The sequence below is a fragment of the Psammomys obesus genome, unplaced genomic scaffold (genome assembly GCF_907164565.1).
Source record: "Psammomys obesus unplaced genomic scaffold, mPsaObe1.curated_primary_1811, whole genome shotgun sequence".
In the NCBI taxonomy this organism is placed as follows: Eukaryota; Metazoa; Chordata; class Mammalia; order Rodentia; family Muridae; genus Psammomys; species Psammomys obesus.
The window spans coordinates 15,008,513-15,030,582 of record NW_026596131.1 but is presented as its reverse complement, the minus strand read 5'-3'; the positions used below and the strand labels follow the sequence as shown (position 1 = coordinate 15,030,582).

Sequence of the window (22,070 nt, the reverse complement as noted above, 5' to 3'; positions counted from 1 at the left end):
ATCTATCTATCTATCTATCTATCTATCTATCTATCTATCTATCTATCTATCCATCTGTCTGTCTATCCATCTATCGATCGGTCTGTTTCTGAGACAGGGTTTCTCTATGAAGCTGTCCTGGAACTCACTCTGTAGACCAGCCTGGCCTTGAACTCAAGAGATCTGCCTGCTTCTGCCTCGCTAGTGCTAGGATTAAAGGTGTGTGCCACCACTTGGCACTTTTTCTTTCTTGAGAGCATCTTCTTCCCCTTGATTACATTTATTTACTTGGTGTGTGTGCATGTATGTGCATGTGCTCTCACGTGAGGGGGCAGGGCTTGTGGGTGTCACTCTCTCCTCCAACCACCTGGCTTTCAGATTTGAACTTAGATGGTCAGGCTCTGCAGCCACCCTTAAACTTTTAAGATTATTATTAATTAGTTACTATGTCTGTCTGAGTGGATCTAGTATCCATGGGGGCCAGAAGGTGACCCGTCCTGTGGAACTGGACTTAAAGACAATTGTGGGCGCCAGTAACTGAACCCATGTGTCCTTAACCCACTGGGCTGCCTTGATGGCACCATGTTCTAAATCAAGAGGAACTCACTTCTTAGTTACTTCACCTGGCATTGGCATCTTTTAGGGATAGAAGTTTTGAATTTTACTTTGGCCCAGTTTATTGACTTTTCCCCCGTTGGTGCTTTTTTGGTTCTATTTAAGAAAAGTAAAAATGCCTGCCTACCTCAAGTTCTAAAGCTCTGTTCTGGTGGCTTTTATCTTTCTTCCTCCTTGGGATCAACTCAAGTGAGGCAGGATCCTGTGGCTGGCTAGTTGATCCCCTCTGTCCCCTGCCTCGTCCCTGTCAGCTCCTGCTGTGAGGCCTGTGCCCACCCCTGTGCTGGTCCCTCCTGCACCCCGGTTCTGCCTGCTTCATGTGCTGGTTCCTTGTGCTTTTCCTCAGTGGGGAGGAGGGAGGCGCACTGCTCTGTTCCTCCTCAAGGTGCTCCTTCCCATTGGCGGTCTCCCCGCCTGACCAGACTGGCCTTTCGGTTCTCCCAGAATACTGGCTGACACTTTGACTGGAGTTGCAGCAGGACTGGACTGAGGAGGTGACAGCATCCTTCACCTCACAGTATTTTCTTTCTGTTTCTAAGATTTGTTTTAAATTACGTGTGCGTATGTTGGTCATGTGTTTTAGTGCAAGTGTTAGCAGAGGCCAGAGGCATTGTCTCCCCTGGAAATTGTTGGGCTCTTTTGAGCTGTCTGAGGTGGGTGCTAGGAGCTGAGCTCAGGCCTCTAGGAGAGGGCATGTGCTCTCCACTGCTGAGTTGAGCTCCAGCTCCTTGAAGTATTGCTGGTTCCCACTGACTTCTTTGGGCCACAGCCTCTTAGACTTTTCATCGTGTGACAGATGCCTGTGGGAGCAACTTAGGAGGAGGAAAGGTTTACCCTGGCGCACAGTGTTGGAGGTTCGGGCTGTGTTCCTTGCTCTGCCTTTAGGTGTGAGTAACAGTTGCTAGAATGATGGCAATGTGTGTCACCTGTGGCACCCAGGAAGCAGCAAACGAGATGTAGGAACAGCGCCTCCCTCCCAGTGTGTTACAGGGGTGCCAGCACCCCCATAATGCCAGTAGTGTCAGCACATCAGAGAGGAGTGAGCGAGCTGAGCATCAGACTCCTGACTGCGGATGCGTGTGACCCGCTGCCTCCCGCCCCTGCCCTCAAGCCCTCGGATGGACTGTGCTCAGCTGGAGCCTGGCTGAAGCCTGTCCTTAAGCCGCTTTTGTCTGGTGCTTTGTGACAGGAAGAGTAGCAAGCAGCCTCTTGGTGTTCTTTCTCCTGATACTCTGAGGTGCAGGGAGGGCATTAAGGGGGAATGTGGTTGGTGTGCAGGGGCGTGCTTGCAGTGGGGATTGTGGTAGCCTGCCTGCTACCTTCAGAGTCAATCAAGGTTGATGACTACTGGTGTACCCACTGATTTAGGCAATAATTTCCATTTGCTTTTTTTTTTTAAGACAGAGTTTCTCTGGCTGTCCTACAATTCACTCTGTAGACCAGGCTGGCCTCGAACTCAGTGATTTGCCTGCCTCTGTCTCCCAAGTGCTGGGGTTAAAGGTGTTAATCCAATAGCCCAACTGTATTTTTGTTGTCTGGGGCAGGGTTTCTCTGTGTAGAGTTGTCTCCTGTAACTCACTGTGTAGACCAGGCTGCCTGTGCCTCCTGATTATAGGATAAAAGGCAGTTCCAGCCACACCAGGCCATTACTTATTAATGTGTGGGGTGAGGTGGAAGAGTGTGTGTGTGTGTGTGTGTGTGTGTGTGTGTGTGTGTGTGTGCGCGCGCACGTGTGTACGTGTGTACTGTGCTTGCTTGTGTGTATGGGGGCAAAGGTGGAGTTCTGGCATCTTCTCTGTTTCTCTACCATGTTTTCCTCTCACTGAACCTAGACCCTGCGTGGTTGCTGGGGCTTTAAACTCAGGTCCTCATGATTGTGCAGCAGACTCCCCCGAAGCCCCTCAACGTGACTGTTGTGGCCGTTACACCACAGTTTCTCACAGCAGCACAACTGCACAGCTTTTGGGTTCTACATGGTGTGACGCTCAGACACATTCGGTGGAAGCTGCATTTGGAGCAAGCTTCTATGGGCAGTGATGTGTAGTGAGCAGCGATGTCAATCTGTAGCTCCCTTCCAGCCACTGTCAGAGAAGTTAGTGACGCTCTAGACTCAGGATGGCAGCTGGGCGGTGGTGGCACACACCTTCAGGACCAGTGCTCAGGAGTGTCTCTGAGTTTGAGGCCAGCCTGGGCCACAGAATGAGTTTCAGGAGCTTAGGGATGACATGGTGGCTAATGTTGATTGTCACCTGCTCGTCTGTGACCAGCTGAGAGACAAGCCTCCAGGCACAAGTATAGTGGGTTATTTAGACATCGAGTAGGTTATTTAGATGCAGGTTATCTTCAACCAGATACTCATTCTAGTAGTGGCCAGGACCATCCTATTCTTGGGTCCTGGGCTTCATAGAACAAAGAAAGGGAGCCAGGCAGGAACATCAGTCTCCCTCTGCTTCCTGCCCCAGTGTGTGGCGACCAGCTGCCTCAAGCTCTTGCCGCCACACCGCCTTGTTTTGGTGGCCTGCATCCTGGAGCTGTGCGCCAGGATAGGCCTCTTCTCCCTTAAGTCGCTGCGGTCTACCAGCAGCAGAAAGGACACTCCGGCAGATGTTCAGCCCACGTGCATTAGCTGTGATTTCCCACTTGCAGAAGTTTCGAGTTATGGTGGGTTTATCCAAGTTTGACTCTGCCATAAATCTGGGAGCGCTGCCCTCCCTTCTGATTCATGTTCTGCTTTCGGTCCTTAGTTTCTGTGGTTTAGTCCTGTCTCCTGTTGAAGAAGCTGCAGAGGTTCTGAGGTGTGACCTCCTGGTGTGCCCTCAGACATGATGTGTAAACCTGCATGTAGTGGGCCCTCATTCCTAGGATCTCTCATAAATATTGTCAGCCCTCGTGTTGTTGATTCTCACTTAGCTTTTGTCTTGGCAGCTGCTCTTCCCTGCATGCTCTCCTCACTGCTGGCTTACTCCTCAGGAGGGTGGCGCACACAGGGCCAGCACACATCTGTGGAGTTTTGTCTCTTCAGGCTGTGGCCGTTGGAGCCCATGCTCCAGGTCTCAGCTGTGAGTCATGGTGGAGTCTAGACTGTGGACTGTTACCTGGCTCCACTGAGTGTCCTGGGCAGCAAGTCCGCCTTCCTGAGCGCCTGTGTTCCCGGGAGATGTTTGCACGTGTCTGCACCTGGCTGACCTTAGTGTTTTCATCTAGCTTTGGAGTGAAGTGGGCTAGCACTGCCACACCAGCTGTTCTGCTGTAGCATGACGTAGCAGTTGGGTGATGTGGCTAGGGAGGTTAACCCCTTGCCTGTCAGACTGCAGACCATTTTCTTAGGTTGTCAAGTTCTAGCTTTTAACCTCATCAGGTGTTTTGGGAAAAGTGGGGTGGAGGGCCTTCTAGTTAGAAAGACTTCCCGGGGCTAGAGGATTGGCCCAGCAGTTCAGAGGATTTGTGGCTCTCAAAAGGGCCTGGCACCTGCGTGGTAATTCACAACCATCCGTAATCTCAGACCTCAGAGGGTGCGAGGCATGTGCATGGTGCACACGTGTGAAGGCAAAGCCCTCACACATGAAATAAACTTGGGGAGTTAGTTCAGGGGTTAAGATTCTTCCAGAGAACCGGAGTCGGGATCTCAGCACCCGCATGACAGCTCACAGAAAGATCTTTACGTCATTGAGTAAATTCTTGGGTGTTTTAGTTTCGATGGGACTTACTTAGTTTGCTGGTTGGTCTCTTTTTTTCATGCTGTTTTCATTACTGTGGCAACACAGCAATTGCTCCATTGGCTTTTTATTTTCTGGCTTTTGAGACAGGGTCTTGTAGATCCCAGGCTGGCCTCGAACCCTCCATGTAGCCAAAGATCAGATCTGCCTGCCTCTGTGTCCTAGTAGTGCACCATCATGCCTGGTTCACGTAGTGCTAGAGAGTGAGCCTAGGCTTCCTGCCCTCTAGACCAGGTCTTTGCCAGCTGAGCCGCACCCCTAGCCCCACCTCCTACATCTGACTTGTGATTCATTGTCTAACCTGGCTGCCTGCCTTCCTGCCTTCCTTCCTTTCTTTTCGTTTTTTTGAGACAGGGTTTCTCTGTGTAACAGCCCTGCCTATCCTGCAACTCACTTTGTAGACCAGAGTGGCCTCAAATTCACAGAGATCCGCCTGCCTCTGCCTTCTGAGTGCTGGGAGAAAGGTCTTTGACTCATGCCTGGCTTTCTAACTCTAAACTCTCCTACTTCTCCGTTGTTCTCATTAATAATGCTCTCTCTGGTTGTTGTTTGATTTATTTTATGAATGAAATTTGAATCGACTAAGAAATCTTAAGTCTCCCTTTTGTCTTTGTTCTCGTTGGAACTCATTACTGCTGTAGATGAATTTAAGAAGAATATTTGTGTATAGCAGCACAATATGAGCTTCCTGTTCAGCAGGTGGCCGTGGCTTTGGTGACTCAGCTGTCCCCTCAGGTCTGTCTGGCACTTAAGGGATCTGTTTTGTTGGCATGCTGACTATAGCTGTCTTTGTGCAGGGAAGCTGCGGATCTTCTGTAGTCATTTTTTCTTCTTCACCCCACTGAGCCCTCCCTGGATCTCTTGGTTCCCTTCCTTCTTTCCCATCACTACGTTTCTGTTTCTTTTGTCTGTGGATGTCCTTGTGTGCCTGTTGTCATGGTGCCTGTGGGGGGAGGGGCAGTTTGGTGGTGTCCTTACTCGGAGGCCGGGACTGCCTCTGTTCATGTGTAGGAATGGGCAGGCATGGCCACAGTGTCTATCATAAACACACACTGCGTCATGCCAAGGCGTGGTCTGCACTGCTTACTTATGTTTCTGAGGGTCTTGAATGTTTGAACTCCTTTCTGACTGAGGTAGGAAGATGCTGTACTTCTGCCGTGAACACACCGGCCTCTGCTCTTCTCAAACAGGCCATCCTTCTGGCCAATGAGGGCATGTTGTAGCTTTTGTACTGTGTAAAACAATCCAGGCGGGTGGCTGGCGCTGAGACCCTGTTGGGAACTAGACCCTGTCCCAGGAGCCCTAGCTGCTCCTGCAGGAGGGAGGAGCACACATCCTCAGCTCAGCCTTTGGCTAAGACCAGTGCTTGTTCTCTGCTCAGGGACCTCCCGAAGAGCCAGAAAGAAGTCCGTGCTGCTGGGCAGCTTCTGTGAAGGTGCATGAAGGAAGAATACTTAGAAAGCATTACAGGGGCCCTATTGGACAATGACGAAGACCTTATCTTCACCCAGGACTTGATTTTTGTCTTATCTGAGGCTGGAGGCCTTGATGGTGGCCATTTGAGGCTTTCTTCCTATGAAACCAGCAGGGGGCGCTGGAGCCTCAGGGACGCTTATAAGAGGTGTGGATTCCTCTAGCAAAAAAGGCCCTGCTAGCCCCTTAGAGGAAGCAAGTGTGAGTGCTGCGCACCTGCACACACCGCAGCGAGCTGTCAGCCGGTCAGCTTCTGCCCTGTAGCGTGCCAGAGTGAGGCTGCCTGAGGCTGGGGACCTAGTTCCCCACACTGTTGGCACCAGCTCCTTCATCAAGGTGCTTTGCTGGAGAGTGGCGAGAGCCTGGCCTTGGGGGTATGTTCTGTCTCTGAAATTCAAGTGTGTGGACTGTTCTGTCCAGAACAGAAAGGAGCATTCTCTGCCCAGTTTTGGGGCTCTGCCATGTCAGGAGTCAGAGCCCCTGCATGAAGCTGCAGTCTTGGGTAGCTCCTTTAGGGGACGGTGGGGCAATTGGATGCTTGTGGACTGTAGCCTGGGTCAGACCTCTGTATTTCTCAAGCCTGAGCTGAACTGTAGGGGGTGGATTTGCGGCTCTTCTCCTGGCTGGCTCTGGACTACATTAAGGTGGATCGATGCCAGAATTGCAGTCAGCAGGGTGCTCTGAAATCAGATGTCTGGCACACCGGATCCTGCTTATCGACCAAGATCCGCACTTCAAAAGCGAGTCTTCCGCTGCAGGAAGCTGTGGCACAGTGCTGGGAGCTAGGCTCACTCCGAGGCTGGGCTGGTCTTCTCCCTGGGTCTGAGGCTGCTCAGGCAGGGCTGGCTGCCCCTCCCTGACTTTCTATCCTTCCTTGCAGTTGACTGTTAGAGGACAGGGCTGGATTCACTTGCTCAGAACGCCAAAGGAGCTGTTGTGTTAACACTGATTGCGCTTGGTCAGCAGTCAAGAAATACCGACTCCTAGGCCAGTACAGCTCAGGGAGACTCTGGGACCCCTGGCTTCCCACACTTCTGAAGAAGTGTGTTTCTGTTTGTTTGCATTCACCAGCAGACGCCTCATGCGTATGGTCAGTAGCACTGAGTGCTGTTAGGGTGTGTTGTGTTCTGGCTTTGGCAATAGTGTCACCAAGAGCTTCAGTAGGTACCTGCTTGGCGCTAGGTATGCTCGCTCCTCAGGCCATTCACCACAGGCTGGAGAACAGTCAGAGGCCTTTAGCCTTGTTCCCGTGACTCCCTCAGGCTGAGCAGGTCTGGAGCGCTCACCCTGGCTCTTGCTCTGTTTCAGGAGAGGGCGGGTGCATGGCTATAGGCGAGGCAGGCCCAGCCAGCAGTTGCATAGACGGAGGCCAGTGCCCACAGAGCCCGCAGCTGTGAGGCATGCTGAGGGTGAACAGAGGTCAGCAGAGGCCACGTGTGTCTGTGTGGGTGCCCAGCAGACATCCATGCAGCATGCAGAGCCCGTTTCCTTGGCCTCCAGCAGTGATTTGATTGTGTATCCTGCTGGCCTGTGCCCTGTGCAACAGGAGCCAGCATGTTATCAGAGTGGGGACTACAGGTGCCCACCCCTGGCTTGTATTGGGAGCTTTTCACAGAGCTTCCCTCCCAGCATCAGTGGGACTAACATTTTTTTGGTTTTTTTTTTTTTGGAGGACGGGGGTGATTTTTGTTGTTGTTAAATTCAAAAAAACTGAAGGTTGAAACAAGTCATTTAAAGTCATGGATGAAATGTTGCCTTTCCTTGTTAGTCTTGATGGAATTAGTATAAGATAGTCCCCACTGGAAATCATAGACATGAAATGACTGACAAATACATTTATCTTTGGTCTAAAGCATTTAGGAGACCCTACTTCACTGGGTCCACAAGGGACAGAACACCAGGGCCTATCAAAGCGCCCTGGGCTCTGTTCTCATCAGGAAACTGACTCCATGATGAAGCAGCGGCCCTTTGCCCTCTGCCTCACTCACTGTTCTCTTCAAGGCCTTGCCTTTTTAGCTGGTGGGTGGGAAGTGCGATTAGGGAGAAACATTTTTCTTGTGGCTTCTGCAAAAGGTCATTTCTGTCATCAGCTGCAGAAACACAGAATGTTGGGCTTGGGAGGTGGAGCTCGTTGAGCCTGGGAGGCCAACTTTGCTTCCCCAGGTGTCACACTGAGAAGGGCATTCTGGGCCCAGACCACGATGTGAATCCCTGTCGAGGCTCCTTCCATCTGGATCCTTTGACCTTTGTGTCCAGAGCCTGGTTTCTGTTCTGTATCAGGCTTGTGCTAGGGGACAGGGCCCCTGAAAACAGAGGGACAGCCTGGGACAGGCCATGAAGGCACAGCAGGGGTCATCAGGGGTCTAGAGAGTTCCCAGAGTCCACCTACTGTGGCAGCCTCAGCCATCCGTTGTGCTAGCTTTCACCATGGGCTCCTTGGAGAGCTGATGCCTCCGGAGGCTGTGATCATACCTGTTACGTTATGCTGAGAATACTGCTTGTCACCAATAAGCATTGATCCCTGAATCTTTCTTCTTCACGAGGAGGGTTGTAGCTGAATTTCAGGAAGCAGGGCCTCCACAGAGCTGAAGAAAAGAGTTCAGGGTCGGGGCCAGGGGCTCTGCACCCCTGACGACTGTGGAATGTAGGTGCTGAGTAAAGGGGACACAGGTTAAGACAGTATCCCCACATATACTTTGTCACATTGGCTAGCCACGGTTCCTGCCAGAAGGGTCGGAGGCACACGTTCATGGGGCACTCTGGGCTCCAGCCAGCTGAGTGCCAGGGTATCTGGCCACAGATGGGCTTTTCCTAAAACTTACGAGTCAGTTGGTTCTTCCTCCCCGTGGAGATCTGTATTCTGTGATTGCACTGGACCTGGGAGCATCTCTCAGCTCTTTGGTGCTGATTTTTTAGTTTATTTTTTAAAAGTCTGCCTGGGCTGGAGAGGTGCCTCAGTGGTTACAAACACTTGCTGCTCTTGGAGAGGACCCAGGTCCCATTCCCTGGTGGCTCATAACTGCTTGTAACTTCAGTTCCAGAGGTATCTGGCACCTTCTTTTGTCTTCTACAGGTACCAGGCATACACATGGTACACATACGTGTAGACACACATACATGACACATAAATCTTCAAGACTCAGGAGGCCATTCAGAAAAGCTTTTTAAGTTTTGGCTCTGAGACATCAAGACAGGGAACCAGTTAGGGTCCTCTGGTAAGGAAGAGGCCGCCTTGCTGGTTCCTCCTGCAGAACTGTGGAAGTAGGAGCTACTGCCCCTCAGGAAGCCTGAGGAGGCCAGACCAAGGCAGAAATGGCAGCTGTACCAGGAGCATCCAGACACGCAGAGGAGGTCGTTCAGCAGGCTTGTGGGTGGCGTGATAAAGGGTTTGTAGTGCCACAGAGTTCAGCATCAGTCCAGGGCCCTGCAGGTTTGGAAAAGCCCCAGGAAAGTTAGCAGCGCAGTACATGTGGCTCTGGGTACCGATGGTCTCTCCTGCCTCAGATGGGAGGAGAGGTGCTGTATTTCTGCTTAGCCTGGCAGGGTAACCCACCTTGCCAGGTCAGATGTGCCCGGCTGTTACTTGGTGTCAACGTGGGTACTGTGAGGGCGGGCTGTCCGGCCCGTGTGGTCCACATGCCCTGCACAGGCCCACTCTTTGGGGTCTGTGGGAGCATGCGCCCAGTGAGCAATATGCACAAGCCACCCCTCTGAGCTGGGTAGTGCCCAGACGCTCTTGCTTCTCTTGCCCCAGTGGTTGAGAAACTTGACCTCAGCCTGACCTTGTGGTGCACAAGTAGTCCCAGCACTCAGGGCCTGTGGCAGGAAGATTATGAGTGTGAGGCAAACCTTGTGTCAGAAAAAGAGAGCCCAACTCCTAATGGGAACTTCAGAGTCTCCATCGCTTCAGCTGGGGACAGGGGCTGTCATCAATCCTCCTGTCTTGGGGTCTTTGGTCTAGGTGGTACTCTGGGTCGGCCTGGGTATCCTGGTGGTCAGCACACTCACTACCCTGTCTGTGAGTGAAGAAGCACCTCTGGACTTGACCAAGCAAGACACTCATGGTGGCCAGCGAGGAGATGCCGAGGGCGGGATGAAGATGGAGGCAGCCCGACTGTCAGGTATATGCATGGCCCTGCCCCAATCCCCTGACCTTTCTTGGTGTGAGTGTCCACAGCATTACCTCAGGGTCATGGGTCGTGCTTTCCAAGTAACCCCTCATTCCCGCCTCAAGGACTTTGGACCTGTGCTGATAGCTTCTGTCTTGTGAGTGATGAAGCTAGTGGGAGGTTCTAGGCTTGGGTCCTCCCGCTCCATTCCATGAGGGTATGCTCTCTGAGTGGAGGCTGGCTGGTGTGCTGCCACCTCTGTGCGGGTGACATGGGGGATGTCACAGTGCCGGCCTGCTCTCCTGTCTCCATGCCTGGCCGCTGTGAACACTGAAAGGTATGTACGCTTATGGATGTTGCCCACGTCTCTGTTTCAAGAATGTAAAACTGAGCCAGTTTTCCCCTTGACAAAGCCAGCTAGTGTATCTTGGCTTTGTTTGTTTTTCCACTTGCTGGAATTACTGGCCACACGTCTTCACACAATGGTGGGAGTCTTGGTGTTGGTGCCCCGTCTTCCCCATCTATGGCCATGCCACAGGGGTACAGGACCGTGCTTTCAAAGTTACTTTCTGTGTGTCTGCTTATGATGGGTTGATGTACGCCAGGCCTTCCCAGGCAGAGACAGTAACAGCAACACAGGGCCCCATGCGTGCCGGGTAGCTCTGAGTGGCAGCAGGTAAGGGTGTCATAGTGGGTACTGTCTTGGAATACAAACAGTAATCCCTGGCTGCTTTCTCTGGCAGTGGTAGGTGTTCTGCATTACAGTAAAAGTCGGTGAGGTTTGGGGCCAGATTTATGAACCGTCTGTCTAGCTTCGGCGTTGGAGAGACTTGGGTCGGGAGAGTCCGTCCTCTGTGGCAGGTTTCAGGCCATTGTGGAGGTGCTGGCTAGTGTGCTCAGAGAAGATGTCTGTAGTGTACAGAAGGTCCTTCCTGTTGGAGGCTGCTCAGCTCTTAGCACCACTGAGACAGAGACCCTTGGCTTTCTGTCATCTCTGTTGGGCTCCTCATCCAGTGCCATCGCCTTGGTAGCTGCCCCAAGGTGCTCTCCTGGGCCACCCTCTTCATTCATCCCCAAGCTTGGAGGAGCTGTGTATGCTCTCATATGTCTTCTTGGATTGGCAAAGGCAGAGAAGAGGTTTCCTGTCCTAGCTCCTAGGAATCAAGAGGCTAGGAAGACAACAAGGTCATTGGGGGACCCTGGTGGATAGTTGGGGTTCTCAGGGTGAAGGTGGGATGTTGAGAAGCTACAGGGTGCCATGTGTGTGGCAGTAGATTTGGCACTTTGGACTCGGAAGGAGTTTGCCTGAGGTGCGCACCCTAGCTAGTGGAAAGTTCCTTCCGGAAAAGCCAGTCAGTTTTCTGCCTAGTGTCAGCCACTGCCAAAGACGCTAGGCAGAGAACAGTGTTGACGTGGGAATGATGGCATGAAAAGGAAGGGGTGTGTGGTGAGGGTGCATCCTGGTGAGCTACAAGCTGGATGTGGTCCCTTGTTGTGGGTAGCAAGGAGATGATGGCTCTGTGTACTTTGGGGTCACCCCAGCAGAGCCTCGTGCAGCTCGTCTTGTGGGCCAAGTGTCTCCTTAGCCCACACCCAGGCCCCTGTGGTGGTCCTGTGCAGCGTTTAGTCCTAGCCAGCAACTGCGTCCATCTCTATACATGTACAGGCCACCCGCTCACCTGTGCCTGAGGCACCGTCTGGTTTCCGCCTCTTCACGAGGCTCCAACAACACACACGTCCTCTCAGAACCACACGACACGCTGTCAGGGCTTAGCTAGTTGTGTCTAGCCACCCAGCCTCCCACCTAATTGAGGGCTTGCCTTGTTTGGGCGGGCTGAGACTAAGGGCCTTCTGACCGCCCTGTCAGCTGCACCTTCCAATAAACAAGGGTGCGAGAGCCTTGTTTATTGGTCTCTTTGATGTTGTAGGCTCACCCAGCATGTGCTGTGACTCCGTTGTACACTCACATGGCACACCTGACCATCAGGTGCAGCCCGGGGCCCTGTGGTTGGCCTCAGGGGCCTTTGGTGCGCCTGGCTGAGTCCCTGAGAAAGCTCAAGAAGACAATTACCCTTTCAAAGAGTCTGATTAGGCCGTTTATCTCCGTGCCCGATGCTCCCCTAGTCGGTCTTGGGGACGATGTGGATTTGATAGTGTTCTGGCTCCTCCTCTGAACACTGTTGGGCCCTGCTGCTTTTTTTTCCTCCTCTTGCCCACACCTTGTGCACCATGAGGCCACACAGCTCAAGCCTGCCCCGGTCCCCTTTCTCCTGAAGTGTGGTGGGGCGGCACTGGCTGGTAGAAGTTAGGGGGACATACTGGGCAGCCACGGGGCCTGTGGGTGCCAGGCACAGGTGGCCTGGGTCCCAGTGAGGCACACAGCTGTATCCTCTCTGTCTTTTTGTCATCACTCCCTCTGGGACCTTCATTGGTTTCTGCTGCTGTCTGCCTTAGCCACTCTTCCTGTGGAGGTGACACAGGCCCCAGCACCTTTGATAGTGTCAGGATTCATCCAGGACAGACCCTGCTGCCGAATGCTCCGCTCATCTTGTCTGACTCCCTCCCTTCCTGATGGGGTCCTGTCATCTCTCCTTTGTGCCTCAGTGAGGTTTTAAAAGCTCTCTGTGTCATGTGCTCCTTGCTCCTACTGTAACCTTGTTTAGTTTTACTGCTGCTGCACCAGAGGATGACAGTTACCTCATCTCGCTGGCTTTCCTTGAGGTGATGGTCCTTGCGGGACCTGCTGAATTGGAAGGGTTCCCCTTGGGTCGCTGTTGGTTTATGTCAACTCTGTGTGCACCATGGCTATCGTGCACCCACTGCACATGCCAGTTTGAGGAGGAACCAAGAGTGAAGAACAAGGGAGCTTCCTTGCTGGTGCCAAGGCCTTACAGGGTTGGTCCTGGTCATTAGCCCAGCCTTCCAGCTCTCAGGAGCTTATGGTGTGAGCCATGTTTGGAAAGGTGAGCTACAGAGCCATCCAGCTAAAGCCCAAAGATTGGGTTCTAAGTCAGACCTCAGCAAGTGACACTTTACTCACAGAATCCTGGAGAACAAAGGAGAAACTGGTCCTTAGGAAAGCTCCCTGGAACAGGGGCTGGCTTTCAGAAATGTTAGCTATTTCTCTTGCTTCCTCAGGAAACCTGAGTTGCCAAGCCCTTAAAGATGGGGCTGTTCTTGCACCGCCAGGAGCCCATCTGGAGGACAGAGTGGACCTCTGGGTTGAGTGCCAGTGTCGAGGGGTGAATGTTCCCATCTCTGCTGGCAACAAGGCATCAGGGAGAACGGGAGAGGCCAGTGACCAGCAGAGCTGTGCTGGGAGGTGGAGCCTGCTGTCCAGCCCCTAACTGCCTTCAAGCCTGGGACAAGGAAGGAGAAAGACAAAGGGAGGGCTTACAGCTTATAGCAATTGGCTCCACTCGCCAGTTCTCATGAGGCAGGCCTCAAACTGTCTTCTTGCTGGGTAAAGGAGGAAAGTCCACTCTTGGTGGAGCTGCTCCCTGTGAGGCAGGGCTGCTGTCTGTCCCTTAGGGAGGCACTGCAGCAGGTGACCAGGTGGTTTGTCACCTCCTTGGTCCACTCCTGTGCATGGGAGGGGCTGGGACCCTGCTGGAGTAAGGCAGCAAGTAGCTGCCTAGGAGGCCAAAACAAGGGTCCTTGCTGGCTTCCTAGTGTTTCCAGCAGTCCTGGTGACCACAGGAATAGCCTGGAGACTGTGTGAGTGGTCTGTGGTGGCCACGGGCCCCCTGCCCGTTCGGCGAGTGCTGGCTTTCTTCCTTGAGGCCACACTAGGCCTTCACTTCTTGGTTGTCAATTGGCCTGTCACCATCACACTGTTTCCTGTTTCCACCCTGTGGTTGCCTTGGAATTGGAAACAAATAGCATAGGGGTTCTAGAGGTGCCTGCTTTGAACGTTTATGTTTTGTTGTAGCTGAGGACATGGTCAGCATCCATTCCTAATGAAAGATCTGTTTCCATCTTGGAGAGCCCATGTCCAGTGCTGGCCAGCAGCCATGAATTACTGAAAAGGCTAGAAGAGGTATCCTATCCCATAGAACTGAGTTACAGATGGTCGTGACCCACTGTGTGGGTGCTAGGGACCAAACTAGACCCTCTGCAAAAGCAGCCAATGCTCATAACCACAGAGCCAGCTCTCCAGCCCCCAGTTCTGTTTTCTAAAGATGCTTTTTCCTCTACTTAGTTCTTCAGTTTCTCCTGTGATTGCCCAACACATAGGAAGTAGTTGTTTTGTTTTTGAGATAGGATCTCATGTAGCCCAGGCTGGCCTGAAACTGTGTAGCTTGAGAATGACCTTGAATTTACGATGTTCCTGGGTCCATTGTAGTGTGTGTGTGTGTGTGTGTGTGTGTGTGTGTGTGTGTGTGTGTGTGAGAGAGAGAGAGAGAGAGAGAGAGAGAGAGAGAGAGAGATCATCCATATCAGGATGATGCCACACCTGGCTTATGTTAGGCTGGCAGTGAACCCTGGCCAGGTCCTATACCAGATCCCCAGATCTCAAAAGTAGTCTTTTTCAATGAAGCCAGTTTTCTCCAGTTCTGTGACCCTACTGTGCTGTGGCTCCTGGCGAAGCATGAATCCCGAGCTCTTGTGGACATGTAAAGAGCAACTTTGGCAGCCTCTCCTTTTGTTCCAACCCTTGTGGTATGAATCTGCCCCACCAACAGCAAGAGGTTGGCAGGAGTGCCCAACCATAGCCTATGTATTCTTTTCCTTAAAGGCCTCTCAGCCTATGCCTTAGGGCAGAAGTTTGGTCCTTGCTGGGAGACGCTGGGGACATTGTCTGGTGTGCTTATGCTGCCCTCTGGTGGCTGTGGACAGGTGTTATATAGTGCCCTCTAACTACAGGTATACATTGAATTACGACTTTTTTTTTTTTTTAATTATGAATGAAAAAAGTTTTCTGTGCTGCTTAGCTGATAATCATGATTGAACAGCACCTCCACTCCTGCCATTTGGTTTGATGTGTGGTCCTGGTCTGAGGAAGCCGACCCAGCCTGCACTGGGGGCTCACTGTGCTGTGCTTGCAGTCCAGGATCCCATTAAAGTTGCTGCTGAAGAGAGCCAGGAGAAGCTGAAGCCGCCAGAGGACAAAGAGGTGCTGGAGCAGGCCCAGATTAAGGGTCCAGTGGATGTCCCTGGAGGGGAAGCCCCCAAGGAGAAGCAGGAAGCCGCACAGCTAGATCGCCCGGGGCAAGGCAAGTGACTGAGTGGCTCCAGCTGCCCTGACATTGAAAGACTTAAGCAGCCTTGTGAAGGACTTGGTGCCTTCGCTTAGCCCAGACCTGTGCTCTGCCCTCCCCTTGGCTGAGACAGCTGCCTGCTGATGTTCCTCTTGCAGCAGTAATATTCTAGGACTCTTGTCAGTCCTCAGATAGCTGTGGAGGGACCTGAGGCAGTGGCCCAGGCCACACTGCCGAGAGCCGGAGGCCAGTTCAGGTCCCCAGTAAGGTAGAAAGGCCTGATGTCCTCAACCTGTCCTTGCATCCTTCCAGGCATTGCTGTCCCTGTGGGTGAGGCCCATCGCCATGAGCCTCCCATTCCTCATGACAAAGTAGTTGTGGATGAAGATCAAGACCAAGAAGGGCCGGAAGAGAAAAGGCCACCTCCCAGGCTCCCAGATGAAGGAGACCCTGGGGCCAGGGGCCAGGTGGCACCGCCTCCACCTGAGTCAGAGAGAGAGCAGCAGGAGCCTGAGAGGGGAGAGGAAAGGCAGAGACCTGAGCAGGCCCTGGCAGTGAGGAAAGCTGAGCATCCTCAGAAGGCTCCAGAAGCAAATGGCCAGCCACCTGTCCAGCCCAGGAAGGAAGATTCCGGACCGGGCAATGGGGATCTGCCTGCAGCCCCCGAGGCCAGGCTGCCTGGAGAGCACGCCGAGGTGGCAGATGACGGTGAGGAGGCTGCACGGAAGGCTGGAGGCAGCCCGTGGAAGCCCGTGCAGAGTGCTGTGGAGAGCAATGTTGGTGAGTCCTCAGAGTTTACTCCTTTGGTGGGTGCAGCACAAGTGGGTTGGTCCTTCCTAGTCCCCAGCTCTCTCATCCCCAGATTAGCATGCTGGTGTGGAAGCCCCTTCAGCAGCTGCTGGAGTAAAGAGGAGCCTGGTCGCTTGACAGCTTCTGTAGTATCTGTCACACAGTTGTTTGCCAGACCACTAAATGTCAGGTGCCATGCTGTTCTCGTGTGCCTGGGCGCACACAGGGGACAGTGCAGGAGCGCTTGACAGGTAACACATTGTTAAGCGACCATCCCAGAGCTGCTCAGGATGGGACTTGCATGTTAATTGGGGAAGGTAGTTAACATTGGCTCACTGCCATCAGCCTGTGAGATTGTTAAATATTTTTTTATTACTTCCCTGGTAATCATCAGGTTGAGTATAAACTGTGGGGGGCTAGCTATGGAGTCATTTTAGGAAACATCTGTCACCTCCTCACCCCACCCCCAACTTTTTGACTTTCCAACAAAGCAGCTGACTCTCCCCCTGTGCAGGTGGGAAGGCGGGCCTCCCTGTGCACAGGCCTGAGGCTGCAGAGCAGAGGGAGCAGCAGGAGGCCGAGCCACCCGCTGGAGACCAGGCAGGGAGCAAGCTGGAAGGTGAGGCTGGCCTGAGCCCCTCGGCCTGAGGGGGCTCTAGCCTGAGGTTGGGTGGTGTGGGTACTCCTGGGTCCCTCCTGACTCCATAATTTCTCTTCCTTGGTTTTTATGCCAAGGAAACACCTTCAGTGAGCCCATTGCTTTCCACCAGTGGCTTTCCTCTGGCATCTCTCTAGGATTGTTTTCTCTCCCCTTTTTGCCTTTAAAAAAAGTGTCACATGATCACATGGCTTTTAATTACTGTTTTAATTCCATCTTAAAGCGGGTGTGTTAAGATTTCCACCACTTAACAACCAGGAAGGAGGCCTCAGTGCACAGGTGTGGAGACTTCATTTGAAGGCTATTCCTTAGGCGGGTCTGTAATCTAGTGGGGCTGTGACGGCATGGGATGGTCACAGTATACCCTGTGCCCTGTGTCATGCCCAAGGTAAAGGCTCGCCCTGGCACTTGAAGGTCCATGGATGACTTGCACCGAGATCTCCAAACTCCATGTCCATTTTGACGGCTTATCGTCGTCTCGTCCCCATGGTGTTTCTTTGACAGGGGAGGCGGTGGTGGCCCTCCCAGGAGACCACCGTCTGGTTGTTTTTGGTGAACCCCCACCAGAAGTCTGACCCCTGGTTTTGTATGGGAACAGATAGTGGTCTGCTTGGCTCTCCTGGATCAAACTCCCAGCCCTGGCCTTGGCCGGCTCTGAGCTGGGCCTGTCTTGGTGTTCATACCCCAACCCCAGTGGGTTTGAAAAGATCCAGGGTATGCTTCTCACCCCGAACTAAAGGTCAGACTTGAGCAGCTGCCCAGCGACTGCCGCCGACGTGGGGCTGCTCCAGGCTGATGGCGCTGCCTGGAAGGCAGGACCCACAGGCCCTTCTGCTTGGCTGCAGCTCACAAGTTGCCTGGGAAACTTCCTCACACTTGGTATTTTTGTCTCTGGTTTTAGTCTGACTATAGTTGTTGGGTCCAGCTTCTGTAATCTGTCACCTAAACATGTTTGATTCTGTGATTGCTTTTTTCTTTGTGAAGAAGAGACTTTCATGGTTTCCTATTGTGCCTCTCTTCCATATGCCTCTCAATGGGACGGACAGCTGAGATTAAAAAGCTAGTAGCAGGTACGGCTCAGGGCTGGGATGCCAAGGAAGCATGTGTGTGGAGGCTCTGACAGCGGGAATGGCGCCTCGGTGCTACACTCTGCTGTGAGGGCCCTGCATGAAGATGTGTCAGTCCCGAGGAGTGGCACCCCTCCAGATAGAGCACAGCCCCCCAAGGTGGGGTCTCTAACACTCCAGCTCCCTCGTCCTCCTCAGGCCCTGTGGCCTCGTCCTCGGAGGGCCTTGACCTCAGAGGGATGGTGTCTATGGGAACCTAACCTCGAGCTGGAGACAGGGTTGGGGCTGCATGTTCCTGCTGCTGTGTGTGGCCTGCGTCCGTATGTCCCACTGTGGGGGTCCTATCCTGTCTGTACACCTGGTCGTGGAAAAGCCAGTCACCAGGCTGCTTCACACGGCTGGACACTACACCTCCCTCCCTCCCAGAGCCGGCTCATGACTAGTCGACTAAGGAGTGCGTGAGGCCCGGGGCCTGCTCTGTCAGAACCCATCTCTTCGTGGTTGGGGAGTGCCAGCGATGTATGTAACTTGGTCTTTCTACAACTGACAGTTACATGCTTGTGCAGCCAGGGTGAGGCCTGGCCTATGGAGACACTGCTTTGAGCTTGTAAAGGGAGAAGGAGCCCTGCGTTACGAGGCTTTTCCTCCCCAAGCCAGTGCCTGGAGCTTGGGCATTGGCAAAAGGGACAGTTTGATTCTTGAAGTCAACTCTGCTCTCTTCATGGTGAGCTCCAGCACCCTCTCCATGGTCCAGCCTGCCTTTGTCTCCTTGCGCTGTCCACTGAAGGGTTTGGGGGAGGCCCTAGTGTGTATTCTGGGAGTTCCTCATCCCCCTGGAAGGACACTTACTGCTTCAGCTAGTCCCTGGTGGAGAGCCTGCAAGTATGTGCCCTGCATCAGGAGCTAGGTAGTCTTGTCCGGCCTATCCTCACAGAGATCTGCTTGCCAGTATCATTTGTGTGCTGGGACTAAAGGTGTGTTCCATTTCCACTCCACACAAGGTGCTTTTATGGGTGTCCCTAACCCAGCATCTCCTAAAGATGCCTAATTTAAAAATGTGTGAGTTGTGGGAAAATAATGTGCCATGGCTGCTTGCTGCAGAGAACTGGCCCAGTGCTGAAGGGCTTGTAGTGAAAAGCCAGCCAGCCCCTGCTGCCTTTGTGGGTGGCCCCCAAAAGCAGCAGGGGTGAGGCTGTGTGTGGACAGGAGAGAGCAGATCTGACTAGGAAGGTGTTCATCTTCCCTGTGCTGTGCTTGGCTTGCCCTCCCTCCATTGATGAGATGGAGCGCCTTCCTTCCTGAGGTGGCCCCTGGCTGTCTAGGCCACACTGGCGGGCTCTCACACTCCACCTGAAGACTTTTGTTGTTAAGGTTCCCTTCATCTCAGTAGACATTTTCTTAAAGTATTAAAACCTTTTGTTTTTTTCAAGACAGGGTTTCTCTGTTTTAACCCTGGCTGTCCTGGTACTCACTCTGTAGACCAGGCTGGCCGTGAACTCACAGATAGCCACCTGCCTCTGCCTCTGAGCGCTGGGATCAAAGGCGTGTACCATCATGTCTTGCTTAAAACTTTTTTTAAACAGCCTTTAGGTTTTATTTTGTTTTATGTTAGTCCTAGAACAATGGTGTGAGGTAGTAGATGAGACCCACCCAGCTCAGAGAACCTACAACTAACTTTGTGCTACATTCCTTCTCAGTTTTTGTCTGGACATGCATTTTCAGCCAGAAACAGACAGGGATCTGGGATCTGCCGGTGTGTCTGATCCACTGAGGGGAGAGTAAAAGCAGGCGAGACAGCCGCTGGCCAGGCAGGCTGCCATGGGGGCTCATGCTGGGTCTAACCCTAGTGCAGCGCCTCATTGCTGCGCTGGTGGGATTGAGGTGATGCGGCCGGTGTTGCTGAGCCGGGCAGTGGCAGGACTGGCTCCTCAGGTCACTGTGCACATTGCAAGGCCATCAGCCCCACAGGTGCCTGCAACCTCATCTGGAGTGCATCTGATTGTGTGTGTCCCCACCAGAAGCTGGGAGGGCAGAGATGCTGGACCATGCCGTGCTGCTACAGGTGATCAAAGAGCAGCAGGTGCAGCAGAAGCGCCTCCTGGATCAGCAGGAGAAGCTGCTGGCCGTGATTGAGGAGCAGCACAAGGAAATCCGGCAGCAGCGACAGGAAGATGAGGAGGACAAGCCTAAGGCTGGTAGGTAGAGACCAGCCCCAGGGAGCAGATAGCCAAAAAGGCCAGATCCGGGGCCAGAGCTGAGGCTTAGAAGAAGCCTGAAGTGTGGAAGGAGAATTTCGGTCTTTACCGAAATAAACCCATTTGTTTATTTGTTTTTAGATTTATTTATTTTTGTTATGTATGTGTGTGTTTCTGTGTGTGGAGGCTACAAGAGTAGGCATCAGGTCCCTTAGATCTGGAATTAGAGTTGTGACCTGCCTGACTAGGTGTTGGGATTGTAGCTCTAGTCTTTTGTAAGAACAGCAGGCACTCTTAACTGTTGAGCCATCTCTCTGGCTCTTAAGAGTCTTAACTGCTTGAAAGTTTCTTTTCAGTCAGTGCCTCAGCAGTTTGTGTTCATGTCTGTGGCTAACCGGATGCTCACCTTCCTTTGCAGCCGACACACAGCCAGAGCCTGGGATGGCTGTACTCCGAGGACAGGAGGCAGCGGCCCCGGATGAGCATGCCGGGGAGACGTTGGAAGACGACCCTTCACGGCCTTTGCAACCTGTGCTTGGAGCTCCCAGGGGTCACCCTGCTCCTTTGCAAGACGTGGGCCAGCACCCCTTGGGGGAAGCCAAGGCGCTGCTAGGCAGAGAGCTTGCTGCCGGTCCTGCTGGTGACTCTGACTCAAAGCCCCAGGGGTCCCTGACTAAGCTGAGAGATCCACAAGGTGCTGCGCTCAAGGTAGCTGGAGCTGTGAGGGAGCTGGTCCCAGGGGACCTGGAGCCAGTGCCCAAGCCAGACCCTGCTGGGGAACCCAAGAGTCCAGAGAAGCAGCTTGCAGAGGAAGTTGCCAGGCAGCGCCAAGATGTCTTTGGTGGAGGTTCCCAAGGAAGGAAGGAAACTAAAAAGGAAGCAGTGGCCCTGGGTCCTGATGCTCAGGAAGATGCTGCCCAGCCCTTGCCAGGGGCAGAAGCTGGGGACTCTCGCACAAAGTCCAGGAAATCCGGACCCACCATGGCCCCAGCTAATAGGCCAGCAGGTGTAGGCTTTCAGCCCCAGGCCAGGTTTCAGCAAGAACTCCAGGACAGCTTTGACAAAGGTCAGGGTTCTCACCCAGAGGTAAGACGTGAGACTCCCCAAGGGGTTCACATACATGCCGAGGAGCAGCACAGAGCCAAGGGGGATGCCGCCAACCAGGAGGCAAAGCAGAGGCCAGATCTGAACTCTGGGCCCAGACCAGCTGTGCCCGGGGGTCAGAAGCCAGAGCATGCCAAACCCAACCGAGACCCAAAAGTGGAGGCTGGTTCTGACCTCCGGAGGAGACGGCGGGATCTTGCCTCTCCTCCAGAGAAGGAGCTAGCCCCCAGGGATGGAGTCATCATTAGCTTTAATTCCCTGCCTAATGTGCAGGTGAATGACCTCCGCAGTGCCCTGGACACCCAGCTCCGCCAGGCTGCAGGGGCTGCCCTGCAAGTGGTCCACAGCCGGCAGATTAAACAGCTGCCTGGAAACTTAGAGGAAGCCTGAGAACCTGCTCAGGGAAGGCTGCTATAGGACACTAGATAGCAGCTGGTGTTCTCTGGTGGAACCATGACTGGACCACATTCTTATGTCCCCAGGGATTGGTATCTAAGTCTCATGATGAGTTGTCAAAGTCTAACCCGCCACCCGACCCCTAGACATCCTTGTTACTTTGTGGCATCACTTGCTCCAAGGCTATGCCAAAGCACTAGCCTAAGGGTGCTTTGTTCCTCGAGCCAGCCCAGGAAAGACATTGCAGAGGCTCAGTTCCAGTGCTGCCCAGTCTGGCCAGTGATAGGCGCTTGACAGTCCTGCAGCCTGTGACAGCCAGATTCCACTCTGCCTTGAGGTGCCCATGCTCTCTATGGTGCAGAAAACCTGCAAGAAGCATCTCTGGTCTGCCCTAGGGATGCCCGGGGTGGGTGTGACTTGACTTGGTTCGGGGAAGGAGGTACATGGCCCTCCTGGTTTCCTGTCATCCACATTCTTTGAAATTGATTATAAAACAAAAAAATAAAATGCCACTAACATCTCGAGAGTCAAGCTGGTTTGTTTACCTAAAGGAAAGCCGAGCAGTTGAGGATCATGGATGATACAGGGCTAGAGGTGTTCTCTGGCTGTTATCGTCAATCAGGTCAGGTAAGTGCAGGTGGGAACTACAGTAGTTCTCCATGTCGTTCTGGGCCCTGTTTTTGGGAGGAGTTGACAGCACAGGCTTGCCCTGGTGGATGTCTCATTGTTGCTGTGCATCTGCATGGCCTCAAGCCCAGAGGGTAGAGC

General features: G+C 53.2%; 1 protein-coding gene across 8 annotated transcripts in view; it reads left to right on the top strand.

The window, feature by feature from the left end:
- Positions 1–21,826, top strand: part of Slc38a10 (solute carrier family 38 member 10) — a 46,160-nt gene extending 24,334 nt beyond the window's left edge. For 3 of the 8 annotated variants that reach the window (XM_055592107.1, XM_055592105.1, XM_055592112.1), the window contains 7 exons: positions 9,745–9,904; positions 14,941–15,108; positions 15,406–15,873; positions 16,397–16,501; positions 17,587–17,610; positions 19,626–19,802; positions 20,221–21,826. In XM_055592107.1, coding sequence (XP_055448082.1) covers positions 9,745–9,904; positions 14,941–15,108; positions 15,406–15,873; positions 16,397–16,501; positions 17,587–17,610; positions 19,626–19,802; positions 20,221–21,296 — 2,178 coding nt within the window. In that variant the 3' untranslated portion in view covers positions 21,297–21,826. The remainder of the gene's footprint in view (positions 1–9,744; positions 9,905–14,940; positions 15,109–15,405; positions 15,874–16,396; positions 16,502–17,586; positions 17,611–19,625; positions 19,803–20,220) is intronic. The other 5 variants (XM_055592109.1, XM_055592106.1, XM_055592111.1 and 2 more) reach the window with 3 other exon arrangements.
- The last annotated feature ends 244 nt before the right edge of the window (positions 21,827–22,070 follow it).